We start from the raw sequence: 18,983 nt of genomic DNA, 5'->3' as shown, positions 1-18,983 counted from the left end.
TTTAGTTCAAGTTCCTACTTCTAGGCCTGTCAGCTGTGGCTGACATGGCAAGATCACATATGCAACATATGCAACCAAAACTACAAAATCCTGTCAATGGAGAGGGAGGTCCAGGAGAAAGAATTCTCAAGAGACGGGAAGAGAAGCTCCAAGTTCTCTTTGTATCTAGCCCAGAAATAAGCATCATGGGAACAAAAGAGATGTTCTTATTATAATCCTTATCCTTAAAAAAATCTCAATCTCATAAACATATATAAATATCAAGGAATAAACTATAGTACAATGATTATGTACTAAGCAATGGTTTTGATCAAAAGAGAGTTGGATATAGTGACAATAACGCAAAGCTATGGAATCAAGTCTGGGTCTTGGCTCCCAGTCTTCATGGATTCTTGGATGGGTCACAAGTTCTTCAGTTGGGGCACTTCATCTTATGTGTAAGATGTGGATGATTATATTTTACTTAAAGGCATTTCATGATAATTAAATATAGCATCTACCAAACAGAGTACAGGGCAGAATCCAGGCTAGATCAGTTTGAATGCTGAGTGTGTATAAATAGACAACCGGGGTGAAGCACTGGATTATAAGTTGGCAATAAAATTAAGATACGGGTATTGGTTGACTTTGGGAAAAATCAAAGTCTTTTGTAGGTGGAAGGCAAAGTTACAGATAATTTCAATGAAATATATTTGTTGCCTATGATTTTATATGTGGTTTGGATTGATCTGGGAAGGTTTGGGAGAGGTGCTAGGACATGAGTGAGACTTGTGTTGTAGGTAAGATTTGAACAGGAACAGATTTGATATTCCATATCAAAATGGGATAAAGCCTGGGGCCAGGCTGATTTAGCTCTGCATGATTGATGGTTCACATTTTCTGTGGCAAGGAAGTTAAATTAGTAATTTAGAAGACTTTTTCAAACACTGCTGGTCTTAAATGGAGCTAAGGGAAATAGCCATATAGTTTTTTTTTTTTTAAATATTTGCCATTTTCTTTTTTTTTTTGGAATTTTTTAATATTTATTCTTTAGTTATCGGTGGACACAACATCTTTGTTTGTACGTGGTTCTGAGGATCGAACCCGGGCCGCATGCATGCCAGGCGAGCGCGCTACCGCTTGAGCCACATCCCCAGCCCGCCATATAGTTTTTAAGCAGATTTTTTTACATGGTAAAGGATACTGGAGCCCACCCTCCCTCTACCTTGCCCTGTGGATGATTTACCTGTAGGTAATTGACAGTATGTATTCTGTGCTTAGTGGAAATGTGGAAACGAAAACATTCAAGACATGTATGTTTGATTTATTGGTACAAATTTAGAAAATTTATGCCACAAGCTAACAGAAGATAAATTTTAATACCATCTTTGCTAGATTTAACTTGAGGAGAAAAAAAAGTCTACCAGCTTTTGACTATTTTAAACTTGCTACTTTGATCCATTAGTCAAAGCCAGCCAGAGTGATTTACCATCTCAGGACAATTTGTTCACTTCACTTAGAAATTAGAAATGTGTTTTGGCCAATAAATCTAAATTTATTTTGTAGTAGTCATTTTTCTTAATTGAAGTGTTTTCCAGATGTTGCCTAAGTCTAGTCGTCTGGGCTGTCTTCCAATAAATGAGGAAAGTTTGATTTCATAGGTTGTCACTGTTGATTTTGTCTAACCTTTGGACTAATTGGTTCATCCCAATGTATTTGCACTGATATATAAGACTTCCAGGACATTGGAGAAATTCATCTGTCCTTTCACGGGTAAGTGTCAAAGTTAACTTGCTCTGTGGGATTAAATGTGTTTTCATTTAAGGTGCTTGCTTGAGAAAGATTTATAAGGATAGTAGTTGGAGAGTTTTGAAAAGGATAATATTTATGCAATACACCTGTTGGAAGCCTATAAATTCATATTGAGAGTTAAGGAAAAGTCAGAGTAGTAACTCCACAATGTTTATGAAGATGGTTATTTTGTTTCCCATTGTAGGATTTAAAGGTTACTCTGTAAGTACATGCTATACTTGGAATAGAGTTTTTAAATAAGCCCATTTTCTGTTTTGGAGGGTTCTAACATATTAAAGTGCTCAATAATGTGATTGAGGTGACTTGATGACTTGTTCTGCCTTAAAGGAAATGTAGTGATCAAATATTTTCTATAGAATTCCTCCTGCTGATTAAAGGTTCAAGAATGGAATGGCTTTATTATTAAACTGCATTTTGAAAGTTACTGAAACATTGGGTATAACACACACACATTTATTTGATGGTGAGTTTAAAGAGCATTTTCCTGATACATTTATTTTATTTCCAGTGAGAGTACAGTACCGGAAAACAACCATGGAGTGGAAAATACTACCCATTTGCTTGTTGCTGCTACTTTCTGTTTTCTTGATTCAGCAAGTTTCATCTCAAGGTACCTTAACCATCAAAAATATTTTTATTTAACAACTATTGATGAGCATGCAGTTTTTGATTTTTGTGACAAGAAAAATTAGTTTCAAAAATTGATATTTGCTTGAGTTTAATATTGAGTATAAACTTAAAGTTATGCAAAACATGTGATATATTTGTAAGTGCTTGGGAATTCTCATCCTTTTCTCCTACATAATGAAATCTTTCAGGAAGTTTTGAGCTTTTTTGTTGTTGTTGTTGTGTTTGCAAAGCTGGGGCTGGAACCAAGGGCCTAACATGCATTACACATGTTAAGCAAGTGCTTTACCACTGAGCCGCATCCCAGCTCTGAGTTTTGGTATAAAACAATTTTGCAGTCATTATTCCTATGGTGCCCCCAAATGTTTAAAAAATTCAGACATTTACATGGCAAAACTAAGCTGGAACTCTATAATATCTCCAAAATAACTGTAAAGAACAATATTTAAGTCACATTTTCCCCCTCTATTTTGACAAATTTAACTAGTCTTTTTTTCCACCAAGAAAATTATTGTAAGTAACTTATTTTGGCATCTTGTAGACCTAGGTATTATACTACATGAACATTTGCAATGTTTCATGTGGCATTTTATTAGTATTAAGCATTCTTTCTTTCTTATCAGAATTATTCATCCAAATACGAACTGAAGCATCCACAAATGTCATTTTGTATTATAATATTGAACCATTCACAGTCCTCCCCAGAGTCAGTCCTAGATGAACAATTTTTGTTATTCATTTTTAGAGAGGGTTAAGATATATTCAGCTAATCATATTTGCAAAGTTCTCTAGCATAAGCTTTAGGTGGATTAGTGATAATAGTTTCCAGCTTTAGATTAGCCCCTTTCATTCCATTTGATGTATACAACCCAAGAGAAGAAAAATCAAGACTCAGGATCATTATTGTGAAGTTACATTTCTTCTTTCTTTCTTTTTTTTTTTTTTTTTTATATTGAGGATTGACTCCAGAGGCACTTAACCGTGAGCCACATCCCTAGCCCTTTTTAATTATTTTGAGTCAGGGTCATGCTAAGTTGCTTAGGGCCTTGAAAAGAGGCTGGCCTTCAACTTTCCATTCTCCTGCCTCAGCCTCCTGAGTTGCTGGGAATGCTCCATTTCACCCAGCGTGAAGTTACCTTTTTTAATTTTTTAGTCTTATTTTTTAGTTGTTGATAGACCTTTATTTTATTTATTTATATGTGGTGCTGAGAATCGAACCCAGTGCCTCACACTTGCCAGGCAAATGCTGAGCCACAGCCCCAACCCCGTGAAGTTACATTTTTAAAGTTAACATTTCTTTTCTTTTCCTTCCTCCCTCCTTTCTTCCCTCCTTCCTTCCCTTCCTTCCTCCCCCACTCCTTTTTTTTAACCAGTGGTGCTCTACCACCAAGAACAATCACAGACCCTTTTATTTTATTTTTTTTCTTTTGAGACAGGGTCTCGCTAAATTATTGAGGCTAGCCTCAAATTTGTGGTCTTCTTGTCCCAGCTGTTCCAAGTAGCTGGAATTCCAGGTGTGTGCCACCATGCCTGGCCAAAGCAGACTTTTCTGGTAAAATAGCTAAAATTCTCATGAAACCTGAACATGAGAGATTATTGCTTGTGTAGGTATAGGTGTGGAATCACTCAGATAAGATGAAAAAACACAAGCAAACCAGGTTTAGGGATGTACCTTGGTGGTAGAGCGCTTGCCTAGCAAATGCAAGGCCCTGGATTCCAACCTCAGTACTGCAAAAACACAAACACAGAAAAGCAAATGTAAGTATTTAACCTGGAGTGATGGCCACTCTGGTACCCCTAGACCCCACGGCTCTCTCATAATGGTGTTCCAAGATGCACATTACCTAAATCACCCTTTCTTTTCTGATATAATTGCTTGTTCACAGAAAGTTGCACTTTCTTTTGAATAAATAAAATTAGAATTAGTGGTTGTAATTAATAGTAATAAAAAATAAGGGCTGGAGATGTAGCTCAGTTGGTAGAGTGCTTGCCTCCCATGCACAAGGCCCTGGGTTCAATCACCAGCACCAAAAAAAAAAATTAAATAAATAAATAAATAAATAAAATAGACATATCATCTATGAAAATTAATTTTTCCTGGTAAAGAGAATTGATTTCTTATTTCAGAAAACTGCTAAATGTTAAAGAACAATCTTTTGGTGTTGTTTTGTCTGCTTTTCTTGCCTTCTCAACCTCTTCTCATTCTTTTTTCTTTATATATAATATATGTATTTATATACATACACTATATATGCATTTTTATATATGTGCACATATGTATGTATGCAAAAGTTCTGAGAGTTATCCCACTCTTCATTGTTTATTTGCATATTAAGACTTTAACATTCCTGGATTCTCTTTTGAGATTTTTTCAGTGTGTTGCAACATCTCTCTTTGGATTTAGGACATTGCACCTGCCAATTTCTATTGCAGAGATGGATTCCACTGTTACATTCCTGTGGTTCTCTCTCAGAGAGGCTTTTGAAGTGTTGTTTTCCAAATGGCTTTTAGATATATTTGAGGATAATTATGCTTTTAATACTGTTTTCCCAGAAGGACTCTGTTCATAACCTTTATATTCATGCCCAGATGCTATTTCAAGGGTTCTCTGTTGTCCCCACTAAAGAAGGAGAACACCTAGCAAAGTGTGTGCTGTCCCAACAAGCTTGCTTTAAACTCATCATTGGGAATAAGAGGCAACGTAACTGGGTAGGAGAAGCTTGGGCTTTAGAATCTGGTATGTCAGAGTTCAAGTTCTGGATGGGTTGTTTACTTAGAGTGACCATATAATCTATTATCCAGGGATAATAATTAATAATAATAATATATAATAATAATAATAATAACTCTTTTAAGGGATACTTAAAAGAGTTCAAGAGATCAGTGTGAATAATTAGTTGGTTTTTGACCTATTAATAGGTAATTGGCCTATAATAAATATGCATTGGAATGATTAAGTAGCTGTGTGCCATTGAGCAAGTTATTAAAATTTCTGTTTTGGCATTTTATATCTAAAAGGGCTACTAAGACTCTCCTGGAAACATTTTCATAAGCATTAGAGACAATGTATTACTCTGTACCTGGCCCAGAGAGGCTCAATAAATGGCAGCTAGTGGTCATCACAGCCACAGCAGCTGTAGTGGCCACCCCTCCCCCAGGAATACTGCGCTTCACACAAAGCCCTTACTTTGCCTCGTTGTCAAAGGTGTATTTATCTTTTCAGTCTAGTGAAAAATAAAGGGACAAGATCAAGGTTCCATGAGATCCACCGTTTGTCATCAATCATAGCCATCATTCTCAACATTTTCCAGTTGATAAAATTCTCCCTCGCCCATTGGCTTTATCTCCCGTATTAGTTCTCTCCCTTTCTCAAAGTGGTTTGGCCATGTTTACCCTAGTATTGTATGATTTTAGATGTACCAAGCTGTGCAGGGAGATGTGGGGAAGGGTATTCTAGAGATGCCATCTGCAACTGTGATTATAACTGTCAACACTACATGGAGTGCTGCCCTGACTTCAAGAAAGTCTGCACTGTAGGTAAGTCCCGTCTCTGCTGTCGCGTAGCACTGTTCCCTGAGCCTCCCCTGTGCCCCCTTGCAGTGTGGCTTTCCCTCTGTTTCACTTCCTTTGCTTAAGTGCCTTTCCCTTCACTTGCATAAATGTCGCGGTCACTGTACCTAAGGATGGGATGACAGCCTGTGATGACTGGGAAGTGGAGGGACGCCTGGAAATATGTCACTTGCACAAAATTATTTGACTAACTTCCAGTAAAATGCCTTTGTTTTACATAAAGATTTCATACTGTGACTCAGGAGTCATTAAGTAAAGAGCACGGTGTGATCTTTAACTGACACAGGGGTAATTGCTTAATGATGGGGGCTCTCCATAGTTTCGTCAAAGGGATTCTTGGGCATACAATAATCTTGTCTATAACCTGACTTTTTCGTATTAACATATTTTTAAATTACCTGAAAAGGACACTCTTAAATTTGAAACACCAGTGTTTAATGATGAGTTTCGGTTAAAACCCAAAGGGTCTGAATTTTAGATTTTGATGGTGTTTCACTTGAACATATTTTGGGCCATTTTGCTATCAACTTCGAAACACTTCACACTCGATTTATGACAATTATCATTTTGTCAAAGTCATATTTGCTTTAGAATTTGCATGTGAAGCTGGTGAATATTGTTGCACAGTTTATGTGTTGGGTTAAGAAATGATTTCAGGTAGGCCTTGGTAAGTCTCTGTACCTCCACCCAAGGCTGATTTTGAAATGAGCAGGCTTCTCCACACCATGAGATTAGGCTGAAATCTTTCAACTCCATACCTTGAATAGTTGCATTATCAATTATTTTTGAGCCTCAGCAGTGACTCATTTATATTGAACCAGCTCTTTGGAATATAATCATAAAATTTGAGTGTTCAACTAATTTCAACCTATTACAAAGCAATGGTGTTGGGGGATGGAAGGAACTCATATGAAAGGTTCCCAGCATTCATATATGTAAATGGCTCAGACAGCCTTAGGGTGTCCCTTAGCACCTTGAAGGACAAGTGACATTTTCCCAAATACCCATATTTCTTTTTTGACTTAGGTCAAAAAATTTGGGACATCATCCATTGTTTATTAGATGATGTACTTCAAATTCCACATAAAAGACTTAGAAAGGCACCTTTGGAACTCTAGTCCGTTATCAGAAGGGAAATGGCTACCAAATGCATAAGTATGGCTTCATATCATTAATTCATGTGTTTGTTTTGCTCTGGGTAGAGCTTTCCTGTAAAGGTCGCTGCTTCGAGTCCTTTGCGCGAGGGAGGGAGTGTGACTGTGACTCCCAATGTAAGAAGTTTGGCAAGTGCTGTTCCGACTATGAGACTTTCTGTGAAGAAGGTAAGCATCATGGTACCCAGCAATGCTTCTCAGTAGTATAGGCAGATCTGAAGCCCTTAGTTTCACTGATGATGTCTAACCTCAGTGCACCTAAGGTCTTGATTTTACTAATGCATTAGCTGCTTAATAATAATTTTGCTCTACAAAGATGAATTAAAGAAGAAAAATATCTTCCAACAACTGCAGCCCCAGGTATTGCTCCAGGAGCACAAGAGATCGCTGGTTGAGTAATGGAGAAGACAGAGGTTGAGTGTATAAGCTTTTTTCCTTCTGATGTGGTTCAATTTCAAGTTAAATCAACAGTAATCAGCTCACTTGGTGATTTCTTGTCTCATCCTAATGGTACTGACTCTACAAAATCGACTGTCCTTTGGGCCTTCAGTGTTTGAATACATATTTTGGACAAATAAATTTATGAACTAGTTTAAGCCACTATGTTTACAGGTAAATCTACTAAGAAGTTGTTAACTGTCAGTTATAGGTAACTTCCCATTCATTCCTAAGGTCCCCTCAGTAGTTTCTATACAATTGCCTGTGAATAATAAAGTCAATAAAAAGAGATAGTTTCTTTTAAAAATCTTCTTCCTTGGTCATAAGTTCTGAAGGAATACTCTGAGTATAATTAAACCCTCCAGATTTTGCAAAAAAAAAAAAAAATTTTTTTTTAAATACACTTACCTAATCGGTTACTTTCCATGACTGAATGTTTGCTCTTAAACCATACTTTGTTAAAGTGAGGATACCTGAAATTAAAAAAATAATAATAATAAATGAACAATAAATAAAAAAGAAAAAGAAAAAATGAGGCTGTCTGTGGAAGTCATAGTGAAAATAAGCATGTTTATATAATCTTATCATTTTATTTAAACAAGGTTGTACTTCCTGCTTCTTTAGAACAGTGGAGAAACAGTGGAAATTGTTAATCAGCAGAGTTGAGGGATATTTCCTAACTGCTCAGTGTTTTCACTGGAAAGCATTCCAAAAAGAACAGAGACAACACCCATATAATCAAAAAACTCAAAGCTCAGCACTCCTGCAGCTTTCAGAAGGCCCCATGGTGGGAGATACATATTTACTCATTATCCTGATAATGACTTTGGCTATGAAACAGAAAATACCTAAGAATTTATTTTGGGTGGAGGATGGAGGGAGGGAAGGTGATTAGAGAGTCATGAAGCCTTGAGAGAACATTTAAATAATGGCCTTACTTCAGGCCACCAAGTGTACAGTACTTGAGGTCTAGGCAGAACTCATGACAAAAACTGATGACAGCAAAGCCAGTAAACTTCAATTACAGAATTCAAGTGGATGTCAGGATCCCCACTGAAAATAAAGGCGCCACCTACAGTTTCAGTATTTTGCTTTTAAAAGATGGCAAACTATCCTAAATCTCACTGTCAAGTTATTTCAGGGTTTGCTGTAGATACTGCTTATAAGCATCTAGATATCTAGAAATCCTCAGTTCAAGAACTAAAGGAAGTCATAGCTGTTCAAGTGCTTTTGATGCTATTGAGCTCAAGAAGCTGTTTTGTCCAAGATGGCTAACTGGTATGTGGTAGAGCTCTTCCTCTCTGTGGGATACTTGGCATCTTTGGGTGGGAGAAGGAAGATGGAGAGGGATAGTGGTAGGTTCATGGAGCAGTAGAGTTCTGAGATGTTTGGTGGGAGCAGGAGGATGGATCACAGCTCTTCTCTACCAGAGGACCTCCACTGCTGTTTCCTTACCTTCCAAAAGTCCCTTTCCTTTTCTTTTGGTTTCTATTGATCAAAAATGTTCCAAGTCTTCACTTTTAGACATGAAAAGGAGAAATGTAGTGTATGTGTGTATGTTTGTGGGGGCAGATAAAAGGTTAAGATACACATGGAATCATTCACACTTGTTTATCTTTGGGAAGGAAAAGTATAATGTGGAAGTGCGAAATTTTCATAATATTCATGTAGAACTTTGACAATCGAAAACATTAACTGGCATCATTTGATTCAAATACATACAAAAACAAAAAAAAGTATAATTATTATACTCCTCAAGATCATAAATACCCTGCCATCTGCATGCAGTACTATTTTTATAATCATGGAAGGATGGCACAATGGATGAAGCTCATAGAATCAATTTTTTTTTTTTAAGGTGGGCAAACACCTTCAGAAATCTTGAATAAGCATCTCAGTTTGCAGATGAGAAAAGTTCATGAGAGGTTAGCCTATTTGCCCAGGGTCCTAATAGTGCATACTTAGCACTGGCATTTAGGTCTACTGATTCCCGAGACTTTGCTTCTGTTATAACCTACTACAGTTTGAGAATCAATATTTTACAGCAATGTAGCCTCAGAATTAGTTGGTTTGGACTTCTCTGTGTTATGGTCTAGAGCCTTCCTGCACTGGATTTTATCAGCATCTACTCTTGAAACCAGATGCACCCATGCTTTTTACAGTTAGCATTGCTGATGATCATAAACCAGATGTTAACTGACCTGTCTTGCTTGGCCTCAGTGCACAATCCCACAACACCACCACCTTCAAAGACTGCACCTCCACCTTCAGGAGCATCTCAAACCATCAAATCAACCTCCAAACGTTCACCCAAATCACCAAAAAAGAAGACTAAGAAAGTTATAGAATCAGAGGAAATAACAGAAGGTAGGAAGAAGACAGAAGGTAACTACAGGAGATTTCCTAGATGAAATAACCTGTAGTGTACCAATATAAAGTATTCTTAGAGGCTAATCTTATGAGTCATAAAAGGCTCATTACACTTTTTGTTTACTTGCTTTAAGTCAGTTTAAACCAAAGTATAAATTACCAGGCATTTATCTACAGTCTTTTTATATTTACCAAATCCAGTAAGGGTCTAGGTTAAAGTTATAAGAAGGAATAAATATTGCTGTAAAAAAATGGGGGAAAAAAAAGGAACCCATGATTTTCTTTGCAGAGTAATTAACTCCTGAGAAATTTTGGCATATGTGGGAAAGTTGAAAGTCATATTGGTAGTGAGTGGATAAACCCAGGGCACCTTGCTTTCATCAGATGAATTAAAAAGCAGTTGATCATATAATAAAGGCAGAACACAAGCATGTAGATCCATTATCAGCAGTTCTTACTGTATTTGAACTGGCAACTTTTTTTTTTGTTTTGTTTTAAATCATAGTTGGTGTGATCAAACTTTTTATTTTATAGAACATTCTGTTTCTGAAAACCAAGAGTCCTCCTCCTCCTCTTCCTCTTCCTCTTCAACTATTCGGAAAATCAAGTCTTCCAAAAATTCAGCTGCTAATAAAGAATTACAGAAGAAACCCAAAGGTTTGAGCATTGATAAAGATCACAGACTATATCAATGCCATATTAATAATAATTTTTAAGAAGTAATGCGTGTTAGTAGAATGAAGATATTTTCATTATGCGGGGGTGGGGGTACAAAACTTCATAAAAATAATTTTATAAAGTACCAAATGAATACTTCCTACAGGAAATTAGTGCAAAGCAGCTAAGAAGCCACTCTTGAAAGCAAAAGCTAAGATGCTGTAGCAATGACTGTGGAACCACAGGATGGTACCAGAGATGACATGTTGTACTGAGATTCCTGTCTACCAATAGTTTTGCTTTCTTTCCCTTCCTCCTCTTTGTGTTTTTGTGTGTCCTCCCCCAGCTTTATCTTATTTAACAAACATTTTTATACTGTTTTAAGTGTTTTACCAATAATCAAGAGCCCTCTTCCTCCTTTCATAAACCTCTTCAGAAAAGCAATATTGTCCACATTTTACACATACTCTTCATTTTCCTAATAAATTATATCTGGATGATTTTTCCTAGAGAATGTGCTAAAGAATAGGCTCTTATCTCCTGAAAAGAGATTGCCTCTGTTCTTCTCTTTGTTATTTCCTGAAATTCTAAAATATGTTCTTTCTCTAGGAAATACTGAATTTTTAAACTCTTATTTCCTAGGTGGTTGTGAAGCATCCTCTCTAGCCAAATAGCCAGATATTTGAGTCATTCCAAGAATAGAAATGCACAGAGTAGAAATGCAATACATATTTGTTAAATGGAATTCATCTCAGTGAAGTGCCCTTTGGCTTTGTAGTTCTCCTGTTGGGTAGCTGCTTTGGGAACTCCTTTTTGCTGCTCTGGCATCCTAATCTCCTCTTTTGGGACTGTCAAGTTTAGCTGAGCAGGGGAAAGAGAGCGCTAATAGCTCTATGTATGGGAACAGGGCTCAGCAGGAACCTATGGGAAGAAGGAGGCCCATTCCCAGAGGCGAGTGCAGAGGCCTCTGAGTTAATGGGTATAGTGACACAAGTTATTGGAACTAGTTTCCTAGGGGGAAAGGGCAGCACTGTGTAATGAGGAATAAGGGTGAGGGTGGGGAAAGTGAAGAGAAAGAACATTAATGTAAAAAGATGAATTAGTATTATTGATCATTTTGGTGACTTCAGAATGGCTTCAATCTATTCATTTTCATTCCCTAAAGTAACCCCCAAATATATTTTGAGCTGGTTATAGTGGCACGAGCCTATAATCCCAGTGACTGGGGGTGTTGAGGCAGTGAGATCACAAGTTTGAGCCTAGTTTCAGCAATTTAGCAAGACCCTGTCTCAAAATTTTAAAAAAGGACTGGGAATGTAGCCACATACAAAAAGAAAAGCAGAAGACAGGTTGAATATTACCATTTTATAATAAATTATAAAAGTTAGCAATATGTCCAGAAACACACAACTAGTCAGTGATAAGGATCTTTATGTCACTACTGAAGGGGAAAAGAAAAAAAAAACTTAAAAAATAACAAGATGTATGTTTTTTCCTTAGTAAAAGATGACAAGAAAAAACCACCTAAAAAGGAACCTAAAAAGGAACCACCAGTTGTGGATGAAGCTGGAAGTGGCCTAGACAGTGGCGATCCCAAGCTCACCCCAACCCCTGATACTCCTACCACTCAAAGCAATAAAGTTACCACATCTCCCAAGACTACAACAATAAAGCCAGAAAGTCCTAAACCCAGTCCTCTGCCTAACTCTGATACATCCAAAAAGACATCTTCCACAGCCAATAAAGAGACAACAGTTGAAACTAAAGAGACTACTGTAACAAACCAACAGACTTCCACTAGTGAGAAACAGAAGACTACTTCAGCTAAGGAGATTCGAAGTGCAGAGAAAACATCTGCTAAAGATTTGGCACCCACACCTGAAGTTCCTGCTAAACCTACACCAAAAGCTGAAACTACAACCAAAGATCCTTCTCTGACCACCACCAAGGAACCTGCACCCACCACCCCTAAGGAACCTGCACCCACCACCACTAAGAAGCCTGCACCCACCACCCCCAAGGAGCCTGCACCCACCACCACTAAGAAACCTGCACCCACCACCCCCAAGGAGCCTGCACCCACCACCCCCAAGGAGCCTGCACCCACCACGCCCAAGGAGCCTGCACCCAGCACCCCCAAGGAGCCTGCACCCAGCACCCCCAAGGAGCCTGCACCCACCACACCCAAGGAGCCTGCACCCACCATGCCCAAGGAGCCTGCACCCACCACCCCCAAGGAACCTGCACCCACTACCCCCAAGGAGCCTGCACCCACCTCGCCCAAGGAGCCTACACCCACCACCCCCAAGGAGCCTGTACCCACCACCACTAAGAAGCCTGCACCCACCACCCCCAAGGAGCCTGTACCCACCACCACTAAGAAGCCTGCACCCACCACCCCCAAGGAGCCTGTACCCACCACCACTAAGAATCCTGCACCCACCACCCCCAAGGAGTCTACCACCACCAAGGAACCTGCACCCACCCCTCCAGAGGAGCCAGTACTTACCACACCCAAGGAGCCTGTACCTACTACACCCAAAGAGCCTACACCCACTACCCCCAAGAAGCCTGCACCCAACCCTCCAGAGGAGCCTATACTTACCACCCCCAAGGAGCCTGCACCTACTACACCCAAAGAGCCTGTACCTACTACCCCCAAGAAGCCTGCACCCACTACCCCCAAGAAGCCTGCACCCATCCCTCCAGAGGAGCCTGTACCCACCACCCCCAAGGAATCTGCTCCCACTACCCCCAAAGAGCCTGCACCCACCCCCCCTGAGGAGCCTGCACCCACCACCCCCAAGGAACCTGCACCCACCACACCCAAAGAGCCTGCATCCACTACCCCCAAGAAGCCTGCTCCTACTACTCCTAAGACACCAGCTCCAGCTACCACCATGGAGCTTCCCACTACCCCCAAGACTCCTGCTGAAGCAACTCCTGAGTTTTCTGCAGGACCCACACCAAAAGCTCCTGACAACAGTGCCAAGGAGCCCACTGTACCAACAACCAAGACTCCTGAAGTGACAACCGCTGCTGTACCTAAGATTACAACGAAAGAGACAGCAACCACAGCAGAAGAAAAAACAACTGAATCCGAAATAGCAAGGACCACCATGCAAGTAACACCCACCACTCAGGATTCATCATTCAAAACTACTACTCTTAAAACAACACCAACTGAAGAGAGTAGGAACGAACCCGAAGAATCCCCTGGACCAGAAGACACAGCTACTGATTCTAAAGCAACAACTCCTAAACCCCAGAAGCCAACCAAAGCACCCACGAAGCCCACCTCTACAAAAAAGCCACCCAAAGCACCCAAAAAACCCACTTCTACCAAAAAGCCAAGCTCACCGAAAGGGAAAACACCAAAAACTACACCAATTCCTCCCAAGACGACAATACCACCTACCTCTCCAAAAGCCGGGCTCCAAACCACCACCAGCCCTAAGCAAACTCCAGACTCAGAAACAGTTGAAGTTAATCCAAATAATGAAGATGCAGAAGGTGACGGAGGAGAAAAACCACACATGATTCCCAGGCCTCCGGTGCTGACTCCTATAGTTATCCCAGGCACTGATCACACAGTGAGAGGACCCAGTCAAGGCATCAGCTCCCACTCCCTGCTTTTAGGTAATAGAATTACTTTCATTTTAAAAACTGGTAATGTTAATTTATATCTATCTGAACTAGAATGCCCTAATTTAGTATTACTCTGAGATACACATACTATCTAGAGCCCCCAACTTTTTACAGCTTCCCTATAGGTAAGCAGAGGAAAGATCCAAGTAAACTTATCCAGTCTTTAGAAAGTCAAGTAATAATCCATGGTTAGGAATTTAGCACATCCTCCTAAAAGTACATAGAATGTCAAAAAAATTTGAGGGCTGGGGATATAGCTCAGTTGGTAGAGGGCTTGCCTCGCATGCACAAGATCCTGGGTTCAATCCCCAGCAACACACACATACACACACACACACACACACACACACACACACACACACACACCAAAAAAAAAAAAAAAAAATCGAGTCTATAAAGAAAGTACAATGCAAAACAAAAATTCTTACTACCTTTTCCAAAACAACCCAAAGAGCAATGACTGAAAACATCAGTTCAAACATCCAATAAATGCCTAATTTATATGAAGACCAAGATAAACTTGGGCTGGGGTTCTGGCTCAGTGGTAGAGTGCTTACCTAACACGTGTGAAGCACTGAGTTTGATTCTCAGCACCACATACAGATAAAATAAAGGTCCATGGACAACTAAAAAATATTTGGGAAAAACAAAGCAAAACAAAAACCTGGCCCAGGCTGGCACAGTGGTGCATACCTGTTACACCAGCTGAGAAAGGCTAAGGCAGTAGGGTTGCAAGTTGAAGGTTAGCCTTAGCAATTTTTTGAGACCCTCAGCAACTTAGCAAGACCCTGTTCAAAATAAAAAAAAAAAAATCAAAAAAGAACAGGGGATGTAGCTCAGTGGTAGAACACCCCAAGTTTAATCCCTAGTACCAAAAGAAAAAACAAAACCAAAAATCAAAACAATTCAACAAGATAACCTGGCCAATCCTGGTTCAAAATGTTTTTTTTTTTTTTTTTTTTTTTTGAATAGTATCATCCTTAGGTAAAAACATCACCTTTTTTTCCCTTTAAAAACAATTTTTAGTTATTGATGGACATTTATTCATTCGTTTATCTGTATGTGTTGCTGAGAAATCAACTCACACATGCTAGGCAAGCTCACTACCACTGAGCCAGCCCCCACCTTTTTTCATTTTTGAAATGTAAATACCTCAAACTGCTTTTTAAGAGCTTGGGTAAGTAGGAAGCAATCCTGTGACAGAGGATTTGGAAAGAACATAGTTTTCTCATTCAGATTACTTTTCTGCTTATTTTAGATGATACCAATTTATGCAATGGCAGACCAGTAGATGGACTGACTACTTTGCGCAATGGGACATTAGTTGCATTTCGAGGTGAGCTATGTACATACTTCTGTCTCTTCCTATTATTTTAATAGTTACAGCATTTAAGACAGCCAAAGTCTTGAGAGAGTGCTAGTAGGGTTGAACTTTCTAGAGGGGAACTTGATTGATAAACCCACTTTCACAAAGTGAGAAATTGGGAATAATATCCCAAATATTGGATTAACAAAATCAGACACATGAAGATGTGTGGATACTATTAAGATTTTTCCTGTTAATATTTAAACTTCAGATATGAAATGACATCAGGATTTGTAGGCTTTGCTCTATCTTTAAAAATAACATCTCACTTGTGATGCTTTCAAAGGAGTTATACTCCTTGTGAAAGAGTACCAAGAGAATAGCGATTACTATGCTTTCTGCAGACCCCCTGCTAGTCCAGTCTTCTTAAAACATATATAGATTAAATTTGAAAAGAAGCAAATAATACATAGAAGTTATGGAAATTTTAGAAGTCATTAAGTTGTTAATCCTTCAATTCTAAAAGATAAAGACACTGAAATCCAGAAAGGTGACTTTCTCTTTAAGTTACAAAGCCAAAAGTCTCTTTCTATAAAAACTATAAAACTGAAATATTTCAAAGCTTAAGTTAAATTTCAGACTTTAGGAATATTTCTACTTGGAAATATTTTAATAAGTCCCTTCTGTATCTTATTATACTTTCAGTCAGACCTATTTAACATAGTCTGTTTTTCTTTATGATTATCACTAAAGTTTTGAAAATTTTGGTTTCTTTGGGGATAGAGTTTACTATTCAGCACATAAGTTGCCACATCTTTTTAAATTTTAGGTCATTATTTCTGGATGCTAAATCCATTCACTCCACCACCTCCACCCCGCAGAATTACTGAAGTTTGGGGTATTCCTTCACCCATTGATACTGTTTTTACTAGATGCAACTGTGAAGGAAAAACGTTCTTCTTTAAGGTAACAAAACTATACTGCTACAGAATCAGCAAATAGTAACTGCAGTTTATTACAATGTAAATCACCTTAAGCTCCAGTTCAGAAGGGTTCTTTTATTTTAATGAACAGTTCTATCATCAAAATAACACAGCTTGATATTATTAATGGTATTCAAACATTCAATTAAGTTAACATCTTCTCCTTATAACTTAAATTTAAGAATGAGTTAAACATACTTTGCTCTTTTAAATATCAGGATTCTCAGTACTGGCGTTTCACCAATGATGTACAAGATGCAGGATATCCTAAACAAATTGTAAAAGGATTTGGAGGACTAACTGGAAAAATTGTGGCAGCTCTTTCAGTAGCTAAATATAAGGACAGGCCGGAATCTGTGTATTTTTTCAAGAGAGGTATGTATTATATAATTGACAAAAATTACAAAACATTTTAAAGAATTGATTATTACTTAGTATTGTCATTTATTACTGAGCTTACTGTCAAAAGATGTCTTTAATGGCTAGAATAAAATATTTTCAATGAAAAGCTAAAAACTGAGGGCAGTAATAAGTATTTAGATCTCTTGACATGCACAATGTAGTTCATCTGAGTTTTCAGATCACTGAGATAAAGAACATCCTCATTTACTTTTGGTTAGTTTACTTATTCAACATGTATTTCATGATTCAGTGACTGTTTTGCCATTACTAATATCTAATCATATTTATGAAAAACAAGTTGATTTCCTTCATGCTACAAAAGCTCTTTTCCATCTTTTTCTGGGTGGATTAATATCAACTTTACATATTCTATGGTTTTCATATTCTGTATGGTTTTCTGATATACAACAGGTGGCAATGTTCAGCAGTATGTTTATAAACAGGAACCTGTTAGAAAGTGCACTGGAAGAAGGCCTGCTATAAATTATTCAGTGTATGGAGATACAGCACAGGTCAGGAGACGTCGCTTTGAACGGGCTATAGGACCTCAAACTCACACCATCAGAATTCACTATACACCTGTTAGAGTTTCTTATCAAGACAAAGGTAACGTTTTAACTGTTTAAAATTCCTAAACCTGAAGTAGATGCACTAGTTCCTTATAAAGTAAACCTTATGAAACACAGACCACACTGCCCTAATAATTTAAGTTTATTGATGCAAAATGTATCAATTTGCCTTAGTGAATAATCAAAGACCAGTTTATTCTTTTTATGTGTGGGCAAGGAAAGCAGTTTATTCAAGTTAACCATAGTGTCATGTATGAAGTACATCTTACCAAGAGCATTCTATACAGATCTGTAATCCTCAAGACAATCTTAAAGGTAGATTATATGCCTATCAGAGGGCAAAAACTGAAGCACTGAAATTAACATCTCACCTAAATAACAGAGCTACTCAGTGAAAACAAATAAAACCCTTTGTCAAGCTCTTTCTTAGACATTGCTTTTTAGATATTGCTTTTTTAATCTGACACCTTTCATTAAAAATGCAGGTACCCTCCATAATGAAGTTAAAATGAGTACGATGTGGAGAGGACTTCCAAATGTGGTTACCTCAGCTATAACACTGCCCAACATTAGACGACCTGATGGATATGACTACTATGCCTTTTCCAAGGGTAAGACCTTAAGGAAAATCTTAGCTGCTCAAGTTGATCTCACTTGTGAAAATATGAATATAACACCTAGTGCACTGGTGACTGAAGGTGACTTCAGATATAATTCTTATTCTAACTACTGTTAAGGGGAGATTTTTGCTTTAATTTCAGTTAAACTGTGATGGGGCTGAAATCCAGTTCTACTCTACCCTTTGTGATGTTATAACATATCCAATTACTTGGGTAAAACCAATGCCTAAAACAGTATTCTACTTCTATCATCTGGAACATTTAACAGATGCCATGAAATAAGAAGGACATTCCTGAGAAACTAATTTTATTTTGAAGAGTGCAGAAATCTAATTTATTCTTCTTATGATTCTATAATATGAATGGCATCAGAATGTATTTTTTTTTAGTTGTAATTGGACACAATACCTTCATTTTATTTATTTTTTATGTGCTGATGAGGATCGAATCTAGCACCTCACACGTGCTAGGCAAGTGCTCTACTGCTGAGCCACAACCCCAGCCCCAAAATATATTTTTTAAAAAAGGATAAAATAATTTTTTTTCAGAAAAACCGTATTCTTAAATGCTTATTTCAAAAAGGAGAGTTGAACACTAAATAAAAACATTTCTGATATTAAAAATGCTAAATGCTATATTTTGAGTCATCAATACAATTTAGTTCATATATATTCTTTTTAATTAAAAAATAATTTCTCTTTCATTTAGATCAATACTATAACATCAATGTGCCCAGTAGAACAGCAAGAGCAGTCACTACTCGTGATGGGAAGACCCTCTCCAAAGTCTGGTACAAATGTCCTTAGACTTACAGGCAAAAGAAGAGCCATCTAATTAAAATGAAGAAA

The 18,983-nt window shown here is 38.0% G+C and overlaps 1 protein-coding gene across 1 annotated transcript; it reads left to right on the top strand.

Moving 5' to 3' along the window:
- Positions 1-2,325: 2,325 nt before the first annotated feature.
- Prg4 (proteoglycan 4) lies at positions 2,326-18,953 on the top strand. Its single transcript, XM_076832391.1, has 11 exons — positions 2,326-2,401; positions 5,833-5,955; positions 7,191-7,310; positions 12,108-12,194; positions 14,178-14,246; positions 15,514-15,591; positions 16,391-16,527; positions 16,763-16,919; positions 17,358-17,552; positions 18,001-18,126; positions 18,844-18,953. The coding sequence occupies exons 1-11, from the start codon at positions 2,326-2,328 to the stop codon at positions 18,939-18,941; spliced, it is 1,266 nt and encodes a 421-aa protein (XP_076688506.1). The 3' UTR covers positions 18,942-18,953.
- Positions 18,954-18,983: the final 30 nt, after the last annotated feature.

Source organism: Callospermophilus lateralis, chromosome 13 (assembly GCF_048772815.1).
Source record: "Callospermophilus lateralis isolate mCalLat2 chromosome 13, mCalLat2.hap1, whole genome shotgun sequence".
Lineage (NCBI taxonomy): Eukaryota > Metazoa > Chordata > Mammalia > Rodentia > Sciuridae > Callospermophilus > Callospermophilus lateralis.
The sequence above is the reverse complement of the archived record's forward strand: the minus strand, read 5'-3'. Positions and strand labels throughout refer to the sequence as shown.